At 42.5% G+C, this 13,805-nt stretch overlaps 1 protein-coding gene across 1 annotated transcript in view; it reads left to right on the plus strand.

Annotated features, from left to right (window-relative positions):
• MSN (moesin) overlaps positions 1–13,805 on the plus strand; it is a 65,611-nt gene that overhangs the window by 49,264 nt on the left and 2,542 nt on the right. Inside the window, exons 3-12 of the mRNA XM_030304656.2 lie at positions 1,023–1,118; positions 2,498–2,772; positions 4,559–4,642; positions 5,125–5,271; positions 6,294–6,390; positions 8,107–8,270; positions 11,091–11,221; positions 11,481–11,641; positions 12,947–13,039; positions 13,384–13,608. Of these exons, the coding sequence (XP_030160516.1) occupies positions 1,023–1,118; positions 2,498–2,772; positions 4,559–4,642; positions 5,125–5,271; positions 6,294–6,390; positions 8,107–8,270; positions 11,091–11,221; positions 11,481–11,641; positions 12,947–13,039; positions 13,384–13,608 (1,473 nt within the window). The remainder of the gene's footprint in view (positions 1–1,022; positions 1,119–2,497; positions 2,773–4,558; positions 4,643–5,124; positions 5,272–6,293; positions 6,391–8,106; positions 8,271–11,090; positions 11,222–11,480; positions 11,642–12,946; positions 13,040–13,383; positions 13,609–13,805) is intronic.

The raw sequence follows: 13,805 nt of genomic DNA on the forward strand, positions 1-13,805 counted from the left end.
TTTTTGATGTGTGGTAGTGGTTATAAGTAATAGACCTGTTCCCTACCTCAGCGGAAGTATCTTGTGCAAAAGAGATGCTGACATCATTTCTTGACTGCTGCCCAAGTGTATTTCCTTGCCAGACCCTGGACACCTTATGTACTTTAAAATCAGGGACCAGGGGCGCCTGGGTGGCTCAGCTGGTTAAGTATCTGACACTTTGTTTCTGCTCAGGACATGATCTCACGGATTCATGAGTTCGAGCCCCATGTCGGGCTCTGTGTTGACAGTGCAGAGCCTGCTTGTGATTCTCTGTCTCCCTCTCTTTCTGCCCCTCCCCCACTTGTACTATCTCTCTCAAATAAATATTTTTTTAATTAAAAAAAAATAAAGTCAGGGACCAATCAACTGATGAATGGATAAAGAAGATATGATATATATATATGTGTGTATATATATACATATATATATCATATATAGTGGAACATATATATATATAAATATAAATATAAATATAAATATATAGTGGAATATTACTCAGCCATGAAAAACGAAATCTTGCCATTTGCAGTGATGTGGATGGAACTAGAATGTATTATGCTAAGCGAAATAAGTCAGTCACAAAAAGACAAATACCATATGATTTCACTCATATGTGGAATTTAAGAAACAAACAGATGAACATGGGGGAAGGGAAGGAAAAATAAAATAAGAGAAAAACAGAGAGAGAGGCAAACCATAAGAGACTCTTAACTATAGAGAACAAACTGAGGGTTGCTAGGGGGGAGGTGGGTGGGGGGATGGGTTAAATGCGTGATGGGCATTAGGAGGCACTTGTGATGAGCCCTGGGTGTTACTGTGTAAGTGATAAATCACTAAACTCTACTCCTGAAACCAATATTACACTGTATGTTAACTAACTTGAATTTAAATAAAAACTTGGAAAAAAAATAAATTCAGGGACCATGTTGGACTTTTGTATCCTCTGTCCCTGGCACAAAGTATGTATTCAATCAGTTGTTGCTTTTTATTTTCTTTTCTAGGTGGTAAAAACTATTGGCCTGAGGGAAGTTTGGTTCTTTGGTCTGCAGTACCAGGACACTAAAAGTTTCGCTACTTGGCTGAAACTCAATAAAAAGGTAACTGTTTACCCCATTGTTGGGTTTGGAATTCATTTCTCCATTACATCTTATTCATGGGGTAATATGTGCTAGCTGGAAAATTCTGGGCTGTGTTTTTCACCACTGGGGTGGTCCATTGACCACTAGATCAGAATAAAGGCAGAGGACCTCAGCCAAGGCAGAGCTCTTGCTCTGTCTCCACTTAGACTTTTAACAGTGAGAATGGCCAACGTCCAAGGATGGAGAGACCCTTTCTTTTTTCCTGGGAGCTCTGTCTTAAACTTTGACTTGTTTTAGACCACAGCCATTAATGCCTTTTCAAGAGGGGATTAGCATCCTATTTTTTCTTGCCAAACTCAAGGGCTTTAGGAGGATTGTTTAAAAGAGAATTACTGACTCTTGAACTGGAAAGAATCTTGAGGGTCTCCTAATCTTATTTTGTCCCTGCTCCACCTGTCAACTCATACCTAACTTCCATACAGATGCTTCCCTCTTTCTTGATTTTCTATTTTTCCTCTATAGGCATCTACACATAAGTTTATTAGCACATATTTTTTCCTCCAAGTTCATAAATTGCAGCTAGTTAACATACAGTGTAATATTATTTTCAGGTGAAGAATTTAGTGATTCATTATTTACATACAACACCTGGTGCTCATAACAAGTACCCTCCATAATACCCATCATCTAACCCATTCTTTCTTCATTTTCTATCTCAGTCGAACTCCAAATGAGATGATTTGAGTATATGTCCACTCAAGCTCATCACCTCCATGCAGTATCTCTGCAGGAACATGGTAGTCCTCCATCTCAGTATCCTCAAACTTCCCAACTTTGTCCTTGGGGATTTCCAATGTCCTGTGGCTTGTGTTTCTGATTGTGTCTAGGGGATAGGTGCCCCACCCTCTGCTGGCAAAGTCTTCTTTTCCAGAGGAGTGGAGACATTTGCTGGGCAAATGTGGAGCTCTCAAGAGCCAACTTCAGGTTTAAAAAGCATTCTAGTTTGTTATCTTGCCTAGCCAATTTCCAGGGCTCAATGATACATACTGGTTTTTACTTTGCTAACTTACAGTGTTGTGGGAGACTTAAAAGAGGAGCTTTCTTAAGCCTAACCTCAAAATTTGGGGGCAGTTGGATATATTGTCAGATGGTGGGATCTTAAAGGCTTATGATCATTAGTGGGTCTTAGGTCATTTCAGGAAGGAATCTCTGAAGGGAAGCAATTACGGACATGGGATTGGGTCCCCAAGTGAAAGCAATGTGTCTCCTTTCTGAATTACCAAAACAATTGTCCCCTGGCTCTTTGGGATTACCCAAATTGATGACCTTTCAGTGTTTCTCCCCATCCTACAGCCAAAATATTTTTTTGAGAGCCCATAATCTCTTATTATTCCCAGGTGACTGCCCAGGATGTGCGGAAGGAAAGCCCTCTACTCTTCAAGTTCCGAGCTAAGTTCTACCCTGAGGATGTATCTGAGGAATTGATCCAGGACATCACCCAGCGCCTGTTCTTCCTGCAAGTGAAGGAGGGCATTCTCAATGATGATATTTACTGCCCACCTGAGACTGCTGTGCTGCTGGCCTCCTATGCTGTCCAGTCTAAATATGGTGACTTCAATAAGGAAGTCCACAAGTCTGGCTACTTGGCTGGGGACAAGTTGCTGCCACAGAGGTAAGGTGGTGCCTTTGGCGGGAGGGGGCTGCAGTCCATGGCTGACCAATCTCTATTACACAGGGACTGCCAGATCTGTTCCTTTCCACTAGGGTCTGTCTGAGGACCATCTTATGCTGCTCAGAGAGACATATTTGCATATGGCGCCATACCCTATTGTCTCTCTGACTCTCAAAATAAAAAGTTTTTTTTTTCCCTCTCTGCCTGATTACAGAACTTCTTTACTCTGGAAACAGGTGCTTGTATGGATTACCAGAGACAGCTTGACATATCCTATCCTGGTTCCATTTTCTCAATCCTTTCCACTGATTTAGACCTCTTGTATCAGAGGTTCACAGAGGAGAGAGAGAAATACCCAAGCCAGGATGTGGGGGAGTTCCAACAGTCTTTTAATATTGACAGCCAGTGTATAGAGATTTCTGCTTTTATAAACATCAAAGCTGAATGCTCTCAAACATTCATTATTTTTGTTTTAGCATCGCGACAACACATAAAATGAATAAGGCAGGCATTATACTTATTTCCTGGCTAAGGAAATAGAGCAGGGGCACTCACTATGAATTGCCAGATCTCTCACAGCTCATTTGAAACAGAATCAGACCTGGAGCCCTAGTCTTTTGAATTTTTAACCCTGTTTTTTTCCCTACTGCATCCAATGGCCATTTTCATAAGCTTTCGGATAGAAGGGAAAGTTCTTGATTCTGGGATCCTCAGTCCCACTGGAGCTGTGGCATATGCACAACTTACCTGAAAGTGTTAGGGATAGTGGTTGTTCCCTGGAACTCTACCTGATCACTGCTTTGATGTCTGAGATGGCATATTTAAAACAAGTCTTGGGGGACCGGGGTGGCTCAGTCGGTTTAAGCATCTGACTTCAGCTCAGGTTATGATCTTGCAGTTTGTTGGTTTGTTGTTGCATCAGGCTCTGTGCTGACAGCTCAGAACCTGGAGCCTGCTTCTGATTCTGTGTGTCTCCCTCTCTCTCTGCCTCTCTCTCTCTCTCTCTCTCTCTCTCTCTCTCTCAAATAAATAAACATAAAAAAGTTAATACAAGTCTTGTTTATGATGTAGTACATCTGGGAAGTTGAGCCTGTTAGTTTCTTCCAAAGCTATTTGGGCTCAGTTCTCTGATCACACGGGCTGTGATCTCATCCCTGAGCAATTTTCTCATAAACACAAACTATTGGTCCCACAGGGATCTAGGAGAGAGTGTCCTGACTCTTAGCCTCTCAATTCAGCACAGACTCTTGATACATTACTGCCCTACTTGGAGACCACAACATATTATTGTGTGTGTGTGTGTGTGTGTGTGTGTGTGTGTTTGAGAGAGAGAGAGAGAGAGGGAGAGGGAGGGAGAGAGAGAGAAGCAGGCAGAGGGGGATGGAGAGAGAGGATCTTAAGCAGGCTCCACTCCCAGCATGGAGCCTGACACAGGGCTCAATCTCACAATGTGAGTTTATGGCCTGAGCCGAAATCAAGAGTTGGACACTTAACCAACTGAGCCACCCAGGTACCCCCTTAGTATTGGATTTTTTGGTTAAAACTACAAAGGAAGGTGTTTCCATTGTCTTTGTTTTCCACCCATTATTGTAACCCTCCTACATCTCAGGCAGTTCCCTATGTCTAATTAATACCTCCTGCTGTAATTTCCATCTACTTCCAATATGACTTCAGTGGGCTGACTTCCATATTTTCTTTGCATCAACCCTTCAGAGAGCTAAGTGAGCTCCCTTTTACTCCTTCATTTGGGTTTTGTGCTTGAAACTACTATCTGTTGTGTTTCCAGGGTCCTGGAGCAGCATAAACTCAACAAGGACCAGTGGGAGGAGCGGATCCAGGTGTGGCATGAGGAGCACCGGGGCATGCTTAGGTAAGCCTGCCCTGGAAACTATGGGTTCTACTGCTTTTTTTTAGGGAGAATGAGAGTAGGTTGTGGGGGAAAAGAGACAAAAGACTAAAGACACTGGAGATGTTGGAGGTAAAGGGACAGGAATGCAATTTATAGGGGAAAGTAGAGATAGAAGGCAAATCAGGATTATTTTTGTGAATGATGGCAACTGTTAGCCCAAACAGTTTTGACTGTAAAGAAATGAAAGGGACCTCAGTATCCCTGGGAGAACTTCTGGGGTACCAAGGGCTTCTTCCCAACAAAGAAATGGGGAAGGAGCTCTCTAAACATAGTAAATCATTTAGGTGTTGTCTAGTTCAGGAATAAATCTTCTCATTTTGCCATCACCACACCATCTGGGCTCTGCTAAGAACATTCTTGTCATAAGTGCAGAACAGGGATGCTGTCTTCCTGGGTCTAATTCATAGGCTCCCCTCTGTAACACCTCCATATCTGTCATTTAGGGAAGATGCTGTCCTAGAGTATCTGAAGATTGCCCAGGACCTGGAGATGTATGGTGTGAACTACTTCAGCATCAAGAACAAGAAAGGCTCAGAGCTGTGGCTGGGGGTGGATGCTCTAGGTCTCAACATCTATGAGCAGAATGACAGGTATATCTCAGAGGTCTCTTAGTTTATTTGGGCCACTCTGACACCTAGGGCTCATGATGAAGTAGGACTGTACCTCCTGGGTCCCACCTGGGTCCCACCTTTTTCTACCTAGTTTAGATCAGCCCAAATGTTTGCACAACCTCCCAGGCCTCTAGATCTTGCATTGACTAGATTTGCAGTGTCTACTACAGTAGTCACTGGCCACATGTGGCTATTAAGCACTTTGAAATGTGGCTACTCTTGAATTAAGATATGTTATAAGTATAAACTATACACCATACTTTAGAGACTTAGTGTGAAATACAGAATGTAGAATGTCTCATTAATATTTTTTAATATTAATCTACATGTTCAAATGATAGTATTTTGGATATACTGGGTTAAATGAACTGTTATTATATTTAATTCCACCATATTTCTTTTTACTTATTTTCATGTAGCTATTAGAAAATTTAAAATTACATGTGTGGTTCTCATTATATTTCCATTGGACAGCACTAGCCTAGAACCTACCTTGTGAGGGTTTATAATTAATCCCATTCCCATATGACGATTAAATACCTTTTGGCCTATAATCCCTCTTGCTACAAACATATCTCACTTGCTTATTTTTTCCCTTTTGTCTGCCCTTGGTGAGGATGGATATAATAAATTATTGTTCCATGTAATTTCTGAATCTTAGAGCTCATTGTTTACATTCTCCCAGCTGTTACAACCTCGAGAGGAAGAGTCCCAATAAAATAGGGCTGGAGATTCTTGTGAGAGATTTTTATAAGGTCCATGCCTCAACAAAAAATACAAAAAAAGAAAAACAAACCTCAAAGATTGGGACAAGGAATAATATGTTGGTTGTAGTATCAGGAGGTCTTTTGTGCACCCTCAATACTGGCATCTGACCTCATGGCATAGGATAACACTGGATCTACCTCCTTAAGGAAGAAGCTGGAGGCGTGGAGGGCAAACCACCAACCCTCTATGTCCTTCTTATCTTTCCCTTGTCCTGATGTTCTTGTTCTCTACAGACTGACTCCCAAGATAGGCTTTCCCTGGAGTGAAATCAGAAACATTTCTTTCAATGACAAGAAATTTGTCATCAAGCCCATTGACAAAAAAGCCCCGGTAAGTGATTCCTCCTACTGGCCAAGACAGGTACTTACCAAGACCTTGATAATGCTAGGAGCAACCATACCATCTTGCTCTCATTTTTCTGGCTTTTTTTTTTTTTGTAGGGGGGAGGAGGCACAAAAGGAGATTGGCACCGGAAGGGGATTTTGATGCCAAGACATGGCTAACAGGCATCCTGTAGCTGGTGCCGCCCTGCTACCTGTGTCTCAGGAGAAGCATGGATGAGGGAGAGCCATAGGCAGTCTAAATGCTGCCTCTTAGCCACTGTCTTCTGCTGCCCTGATGCTCTAGGGGTGGAAACAGAGAGTGTATCTGTTTTTTAAAGCATCTAGGCTCCAGAAAGTTAAACTTTTCATGTACTTTGGCCTATTTTTAATTTTAAAGAAAGAATAGAGTCGGAAGTTCAGATCCAAAGATGATCCTCCAAACTTGTTTTTTGGTGTTACTTTGCTGCTGTTCTCTCAAGACTTATCTCCACAATAACCCAAGAACAAGAAAGGGCTTTGGGTCCATTCATTCCTTTAATATCCTCATTATACTTTTCACCCTTTCAGTTGCCTGTGGCTAATAAGACTGGAAAGCTGGTGATTGGGAGTAAGATAGAAAACAAAAAAACAAAAAAGAGTCTCCTCTTTTGGTGTACCTCATGTGCAACAAGGTCAATGGCCATGCCCAGCCAGACCATTCTTATGAGGCCTCAATCATTCTTCTCCAGCCTTGAGGTCTCTGAACTTCTGCTGCTAGGCACTATATATATATATATATATATATATATATATAATCTCATTTAACCCTCAACAGCATTGTCAGGTAGTAGCATACCAATTTTATAACTGATTAAACTGAGTTTCGGAGAGATGGAGTGATTTGCCCAAGATCACACAACTAAAAATGGTAAATCTGGGATTTATACCTAAGTTATTTGACTTCTAGAGCCTGTGCTCCTTCCACTGCACACTAAGCTATATAGTAGCTTATACACTAGTAGTTTGGGTTCAGTGGCAGAGGAGCTAGTAGTTAATCCATTATCTGATAATCTTGGTCCAGTGGTATCTGTAATAACAAACTCAGACTCACACAACTTGTGTGTGTGTGTGTGTGTTTATTGAAACTGCTGCTGTGTTCAACTTTCATAAGAAAAAGGTAAGTAATAAAGCCAGCTGAGATCAAGGGCTTCTTTTAAAAAAAGGACAGCTAGGACAGTCAATGTTAAGGAGATTTAGGTATTCATGTATGTATTTACAACTTGCCTTATTCCAAAAATAATTTAAGGGGCTGTGTCTCGGATGTGCTTTTAGGAGATTACAGAAACAGTCCAGCCACCCATACTGCACTCACCAGTGTGTTATGTAGGGGTTATTGGGTCTCTAAAAGAGGCCCCTGAGATTCAGCAGGATCCCTGATTAGCAGATGTAGTCAGTTCCTATCTTTCAATTAGATTGAGGGTATTTTAGGATGCTTTCATAAGCACAAGTTGCAAGAAATTGTAGTTTGGTAGTTTTCAGAGACAAAAAACCTGGGTTCTAGTCCTGGGTCTGTTGCTAGCTTGCTATGTCACTTCACCACTCTGATAATTAATTTTCCTATTTCTAACATGAGAAAATTGGGCTAAAAAACCTTTCCTATGCTTTTGGACTTAGCTTTTCAAAAAGCAAAAGCTTACCTTCATCTGTCCCTTAAAATTCATTTTTATTATTGGTTTCCCATCAGGACTTTGTCTTTTATGCTCCCCGGCTGCGGATTAACAAGCGTATCTTGGCCCTGTGCATGGGGAACCATGAACTATACATGCGCCGCCGCAAGCCTGACACCATTGAGGTGCAGCAGATGAAGGCACAGGCCCGGGAGGAAAAGCACCAGAAACAGATGGAACGGTAGGTTCTGTGGAACTGGAGTGGAGTGGAGGCTGGGGCTGGGGAAAAGAAACTTCTCAAAGGTGTCAAATTATAAAAAACAAAAACAAAAACAAAAACAAAAAACAAAGATATGAAGCCATCCTTGGATAGGTAGAGAGAGGGAGCTGTACAGGTCTGACACTTTCTCAAGTCTCAGGCATCCCTTTACCCAGGAAGCAGGCATTAGAAGCCTAGGATTTCAGAGGCTTATGAAGGATTTCATAGTTCCACATTGTCTTTGACCTTAATGTTGTTGCTCTTCTATGCAGACTCTGGGTTGCTCCAGATTATCTGACCAGTGTGGTGGCATTAGCAGAAACTTTTCATGCACATTTAAACATGGATTCTGTAGGGATTTTTGAGTGGAATTAGGAAGAGCCACCAGAATTTTCCTTATGAAGCCCCTGTACTCTCTCTGTAACCCCTTTGTTATTGAAAGTGTAGCAAAGCTCAGCAACATCAACATCTACTTGGGAACTTATTAGAAAGTCAGAATCTGAGACCCTACCCCAGATCTACTGACTCAGAATCTGCATCTTAAGATCCTAGGTGATCAGTTCTCCAAAGAAGCCACCAGGCACATGAAAACATCCTTAGTCTATTAGGGAAATGCAAATCAAAACTACAATGAGGTAGCACTTGATAACTCACTAATATAGAATAAGTAAATAAATCAATATAGAAAATAATAGCATTGTCAAGCATGTGGAGAAATTGAAACTCATGTAAATTACTGGTAGAAATGTAAAATGTTTCAGCTACTGTGGAAAATAGTTTGGTGGTTTCTCAAAAAGTGTAACATAGAATTACCACATGAGGGGCACCTGGGTCGCTCAGTCGGTTGACTCTCTGACCTCTGCTCAGGTCATGATCTTGCAGTTCATGGTTTCAAGCCCTGCATTGGACTCTGTGCTGACAGTTCAGAGCCTGGATCCTGCCTCAGATTCTGTATCTCCCTCTCTCTCTCTCTACCCCTCCCGTGCTAACAATATGTCTCTCTCCCTCTCAAAAATAACTATTTTAAAAAATTAAAAAATAAACAGAATTATCATATGATCCCACAACTCCACTACTAGGTATATACTCAAAAGTGTTGAAAAGAGTACATGTGGGTCGCCAGGGTGGCTCAGTCAGGTAAGCATCTGTCTCTACACTAAGAGTGTGGAGCCTCCTTGGGATTCTCCCTCTCTCCCTCTCTCCCTCTCTCTCTGCCCCTCCCCTACTCACACTTTCTCTCTCTCTCCCTCAAAAGTAAATAAACTTAAAGAGTACATGTACACAAGTGTTCATATCCAAAAGGTAGAAACAGTCCAAATGCCCAACCGATGAATGGATACACAAATTGTACAACCATACAATGGAATATTATTCAGCTGTAAAAAGGAATGAAGTACTGATACATATTGCAATGTTTATGAACCTCTGTAACATTATGCTAAGTGAAAGAAACCAGACACAAAGTTCACATACTGTATGATCCCATTTATATGAAATATCTAGAATAGATAAATCTGTAGAGGCAGAATGCAAGTTGGTGGTTATTAGGGGCTATGGGGAGGAGAGATAGGAAGAGACTTGCTTAATGGATATAGGCTTTTGTTTTGGAGTGATGAAAATGTTTTTGAACTAGATAGAAGTGGCAAATATACAACATTGTGAATGTAGTAAGTGCCACCAAATTGTTTGCTTTATAATGGTTACTATTATATGAATTTCACCTCAATAGGTTTATTTAAAAAATGAGATCCCAGGTGATTGCTATACATTTCAAGGTTTGAGAGCACTGCTCTAGTAGGTACTCTGTCATAAAGAGTTTGGATCCTCAAGAAGCTTCTAATATAAATGAGTTCATGTCTGAGACGTTAGACACCATGGTTCTTATTCAAAAAAATTTTACTGAGATTGGGGGCAGTTCACAGAGCTGGATCTGACAGTAACCTTCCCTCAAGGACCTTATATATAGTCTTGTAGGATAAAGAGAAAAAAAAACAGTATGTACATAACTGTTGAAGGTACAAAGGCTGGGTCATCTTTTCACTCAATAATTATTGAGCAGTGAAAAAAAACAAAAATCTCTGCTCTCAGGAAGCTGATATTCTAGTGGGAAGAGGCAGAACAAATAAGCAAATTAAACAGTATGTGAGATGGTAATAAGTGCTGTGGAGAAAAATAATAAAGGGGAAAGATGGGGAGAAGGATAGGACAAGTATTCTGAGGGCCCAGAAAAAGAAAAGACATCTAGGCTAGAGTGAGAAGCAACCTCTTTAAAGAGGTATTGGGACAAGAAAAAGTGAATACTTGTTCTCGATTTGCAACACATTCTGGGGAAAAAGAGAGCCTAGAGCTGGGCTTCAGAGGGCAAGCAGAGTTAAGCCTAAGGACTGATACCCTAGCCATAGAGATTATTGGACTTGAAGCACAGTATCCTAGCAGAGTCAAAACTTGACTCCCTATAACTATGAGGTAGACAAGGCAGGACAAATAGGCCATTTTACAGATGGGATACTGAGAACAAGAACAAAGAAGTGACATAGCTAAGGTTACCCACTGGTTACCCATTGGTTACTAGTAGAGCTGGGAGTCCAGGTTGGATCTCCTGACTCAGGGACAAACTGACAGGGTCCTGAGTATACTGGCCCACATGGGGCTATGATGTGAAGACAAAAATGTGGAGATAAGGCAATGTGTTCCCAACTCACAAGCTCTAAGTGTGGTAGGGGCTGAGGGTCAAGAGCAAGGGAGACTTGGGGCCTTTCCATGTAACCTTGATATACTATTCCATCCTTTCTCTGTTCTTAGTGCTCTGCTGGAAAATGAGAAGAAGAAGCGTGAGATGGCAGAAAAGGAGAAGGAGAAGATCGAACGGGAAAAGGAGGAACTGATGGAGAGACTGAAGCAGATTGAGGAACAGACTAAGAAGGCTCAGCATGGTGAGGCTTAGAGTCATTTTTGAGACTGGGTTTTCCTAGAGCCTGACTTTATGAGCTGGAGACCCTTCTGCCTGAGCTGCAGACTCAGGCTGTATAATCCATATATGGCTACAGATAGATGAAAGATTGGGCAAGAGGAAGAGTGCCTAGAACTTTCTGCCAGCTGTGCTCTAGGGTGAAGCATCTCCAGAAGGGAAACTAGGTATTTCTTCTTCATATCTGCACTCTTCACCACTTTTCCCCCTTCTTCTCTTTCCAGAACTGGAAGAACAGACCCGCAGGGCTCTGGAGCTTGAGCAGGAGCGGAAGCGTGCCCAGAGTGAGGCTGAAAAACTAGCCAAAGAGCGTCAAGAAGCTGAAGAAGCCAAGGAAGCCCTGTTGCAGGCCTCTCAGGATCAGAAGAAGACCCAGGAACAGCTGGTAAAGCTACCAAATGGGCTAGGATTGTGGTACCTGAATTTTCTTCTCTGTCTGCCTACCTGTTCACAGTTACCCTTGACTGCAGGGCTGGCTTCTTCCAGCAGGGTGCCAGTCTATGGGCCCCCAGCAGATGGCTTATTCAGAAGCAAGATGCAAAGTCATTGGTGTGGCCCAGAAATCTTTGCAAACTGTCTTCCGTTACCCTTACTTTTATTCTACTTTCTTCTTAGCCCTTGGGTATCTGAGCTGATGACCTGACAAAGGAAAGGGAGGGAGGAAAGAAGCGAAGGGATTTACACTTAATTGACTGCCTGTGTGTTACAAGTTATGCTCATGACTTTTCCTTTCCCCTTATTTTCTTATTTCCTCTCCAATAACCCTATGAGGTTAACCCATACAGATACTATGCCCAGATAAGGAAATTAGGGCTCAAGGAGGTTTAGGAGACTTGTCAAAGGTCACACAATGTCACTGAATAAGGATAAGAACCCATTTTTGCCTCTCTTTGAAGGGTTTGCTCTCTAAATCATATGTAAAACTATGTGTCTATGCATTTATCAGGGAGGAGGGTTAGCATCCTTACTTTTATCATGTTTCCAAGGGTTCTGTGACTCAGAAATTAAGAACCTGTGGCCCAAATTCCTTGATATATGTTCTTCCCTTGTACTGTTTGGAGTGAGAGTGCAGGAACTAAGACCTAGTTAGCAGAGGGAAGTTTCCTCTAGGATACCTGTCCAAGGTATGAGGGTGTGTATAGGCTTTTTCCCTTGTTCAGATCGTCTTGTGACACTACAGTGTCTTTCCTATACTTGTCCTGGGAGGAGTCTTAGTGGAAACCCTGAGCATTCTAGGAAAACAGGAAAGGTTCTGGTACTTTAGCTAGTGACACAGTGATCTCCAAAGCTTTATGGAGGCCCTAACTATGCAGTGGGCAGTAGTGTATGTAAGAGAAATTGAGAGGGAGAGGGATAGAAGGAAGGAGGGAGAGGGGGAGAGAGGAAAGAGAGAGAGAGAGAGAAAGAGATGAAGAAGAGAGAAATGACATGTTTGTCTTTAGGAGGTCTATAGTCTAGATGGGGATCTCTGACTTATATGGAAGTGATTTGGAGTTAAAGAATAGTAGATCTGAGAATAGGAGTGGTCTTCCAGGCTTCCTGGAGGAGGTGTGGTAAAAAGAGGCTCCAGAACAGCAAGCAAGTGGAACAGCAGGTTCCCTATTTGTTCCCCAGGGGAACTGGTGTTGAAGATACCTGGGGCCTGAGGACCAGAAGGCTCAGCTCTCACAACCTTCCAATTTATCCATAGGCCTTGGAAATGGCAGAGTTGACAGCTCGAATCTCCCAGCTGGAGATGGCCCGACAGAAGAAGGAAAGTGAAGCTGTGGAATGGCAGCAGAAGGTGAGACACAGTGCCCAGAGCAAAGCATTATGGGAAAGAGTACTATATGAATAAGTTTCAGTTCCTTAGATTCCTCAGATTTGGGCTCCTTACCCCTTCCATCCCTCCTTGACAGCAGGCATCATGGGAGAAAGAGCTCAAGGCTTTCTCAAATACTTCCCAGAATTCTCTAATACACCAGGACATTAGTAAATTGCTCCTATTATACAGCTGCAGAAACTAAAGACAAAGTGACTTGGACTACCTGATGCCTGCCTCCTTCTGGGCTAGTCTATGCACATGTAGGATGCCACAAGTTAGCCTGGTCTGACTGCTGGTCTTTCTTTCCCTCTGTTACTGGACAGGCTCAGATGGTACAAGAAGATTTGGAGAAGACCCGTGCTGAGTTGAAGACTGCTATGAGTACACCTCATGTAGCCGAGCCTGCTGAGAATGAGCAGGATGAGCAGGATGAGAATGGGGCAGAGGCCAGTGCTGACCTGCGGGCTGATGCCATGGCCAAGGACCGCAGTGAGGAGGAACGTACCACTGAGGCAGAGAAGAATGAGCGTGTGCAGAAGCATCTGAAGGTATCTTGGCAGGGCCAAAGGGTCAAAGATACCATGTGCATTCTCTAGATCATCATGGGAGTTAGGTAGAGGAGCCTGTCTCAGTGGAGTGTGGGAGGCTGAGCCTTTCTATGACAAGAGCTTTAAGGGTAGGCACCCATCACTTACTCATCAGACCTGGCCCCCTATTCCTTGTTTTTTTCTTTTTGCCCCATACT

The sequence above is a fragment of the Lynx canadensis genome, chromosome X, assembly GCF_007474595.2.
Source record: "Lynx canadensis isolate LIC74 chromosome X, mLynCan4.pri.v2, whole genome shotgun sequence".
Lineage (NCBI taxonomy): Eukaryota > Metazoa > Chordata > Mammalia > Carnivora > Felidae > Lynx > Lynx canadensis.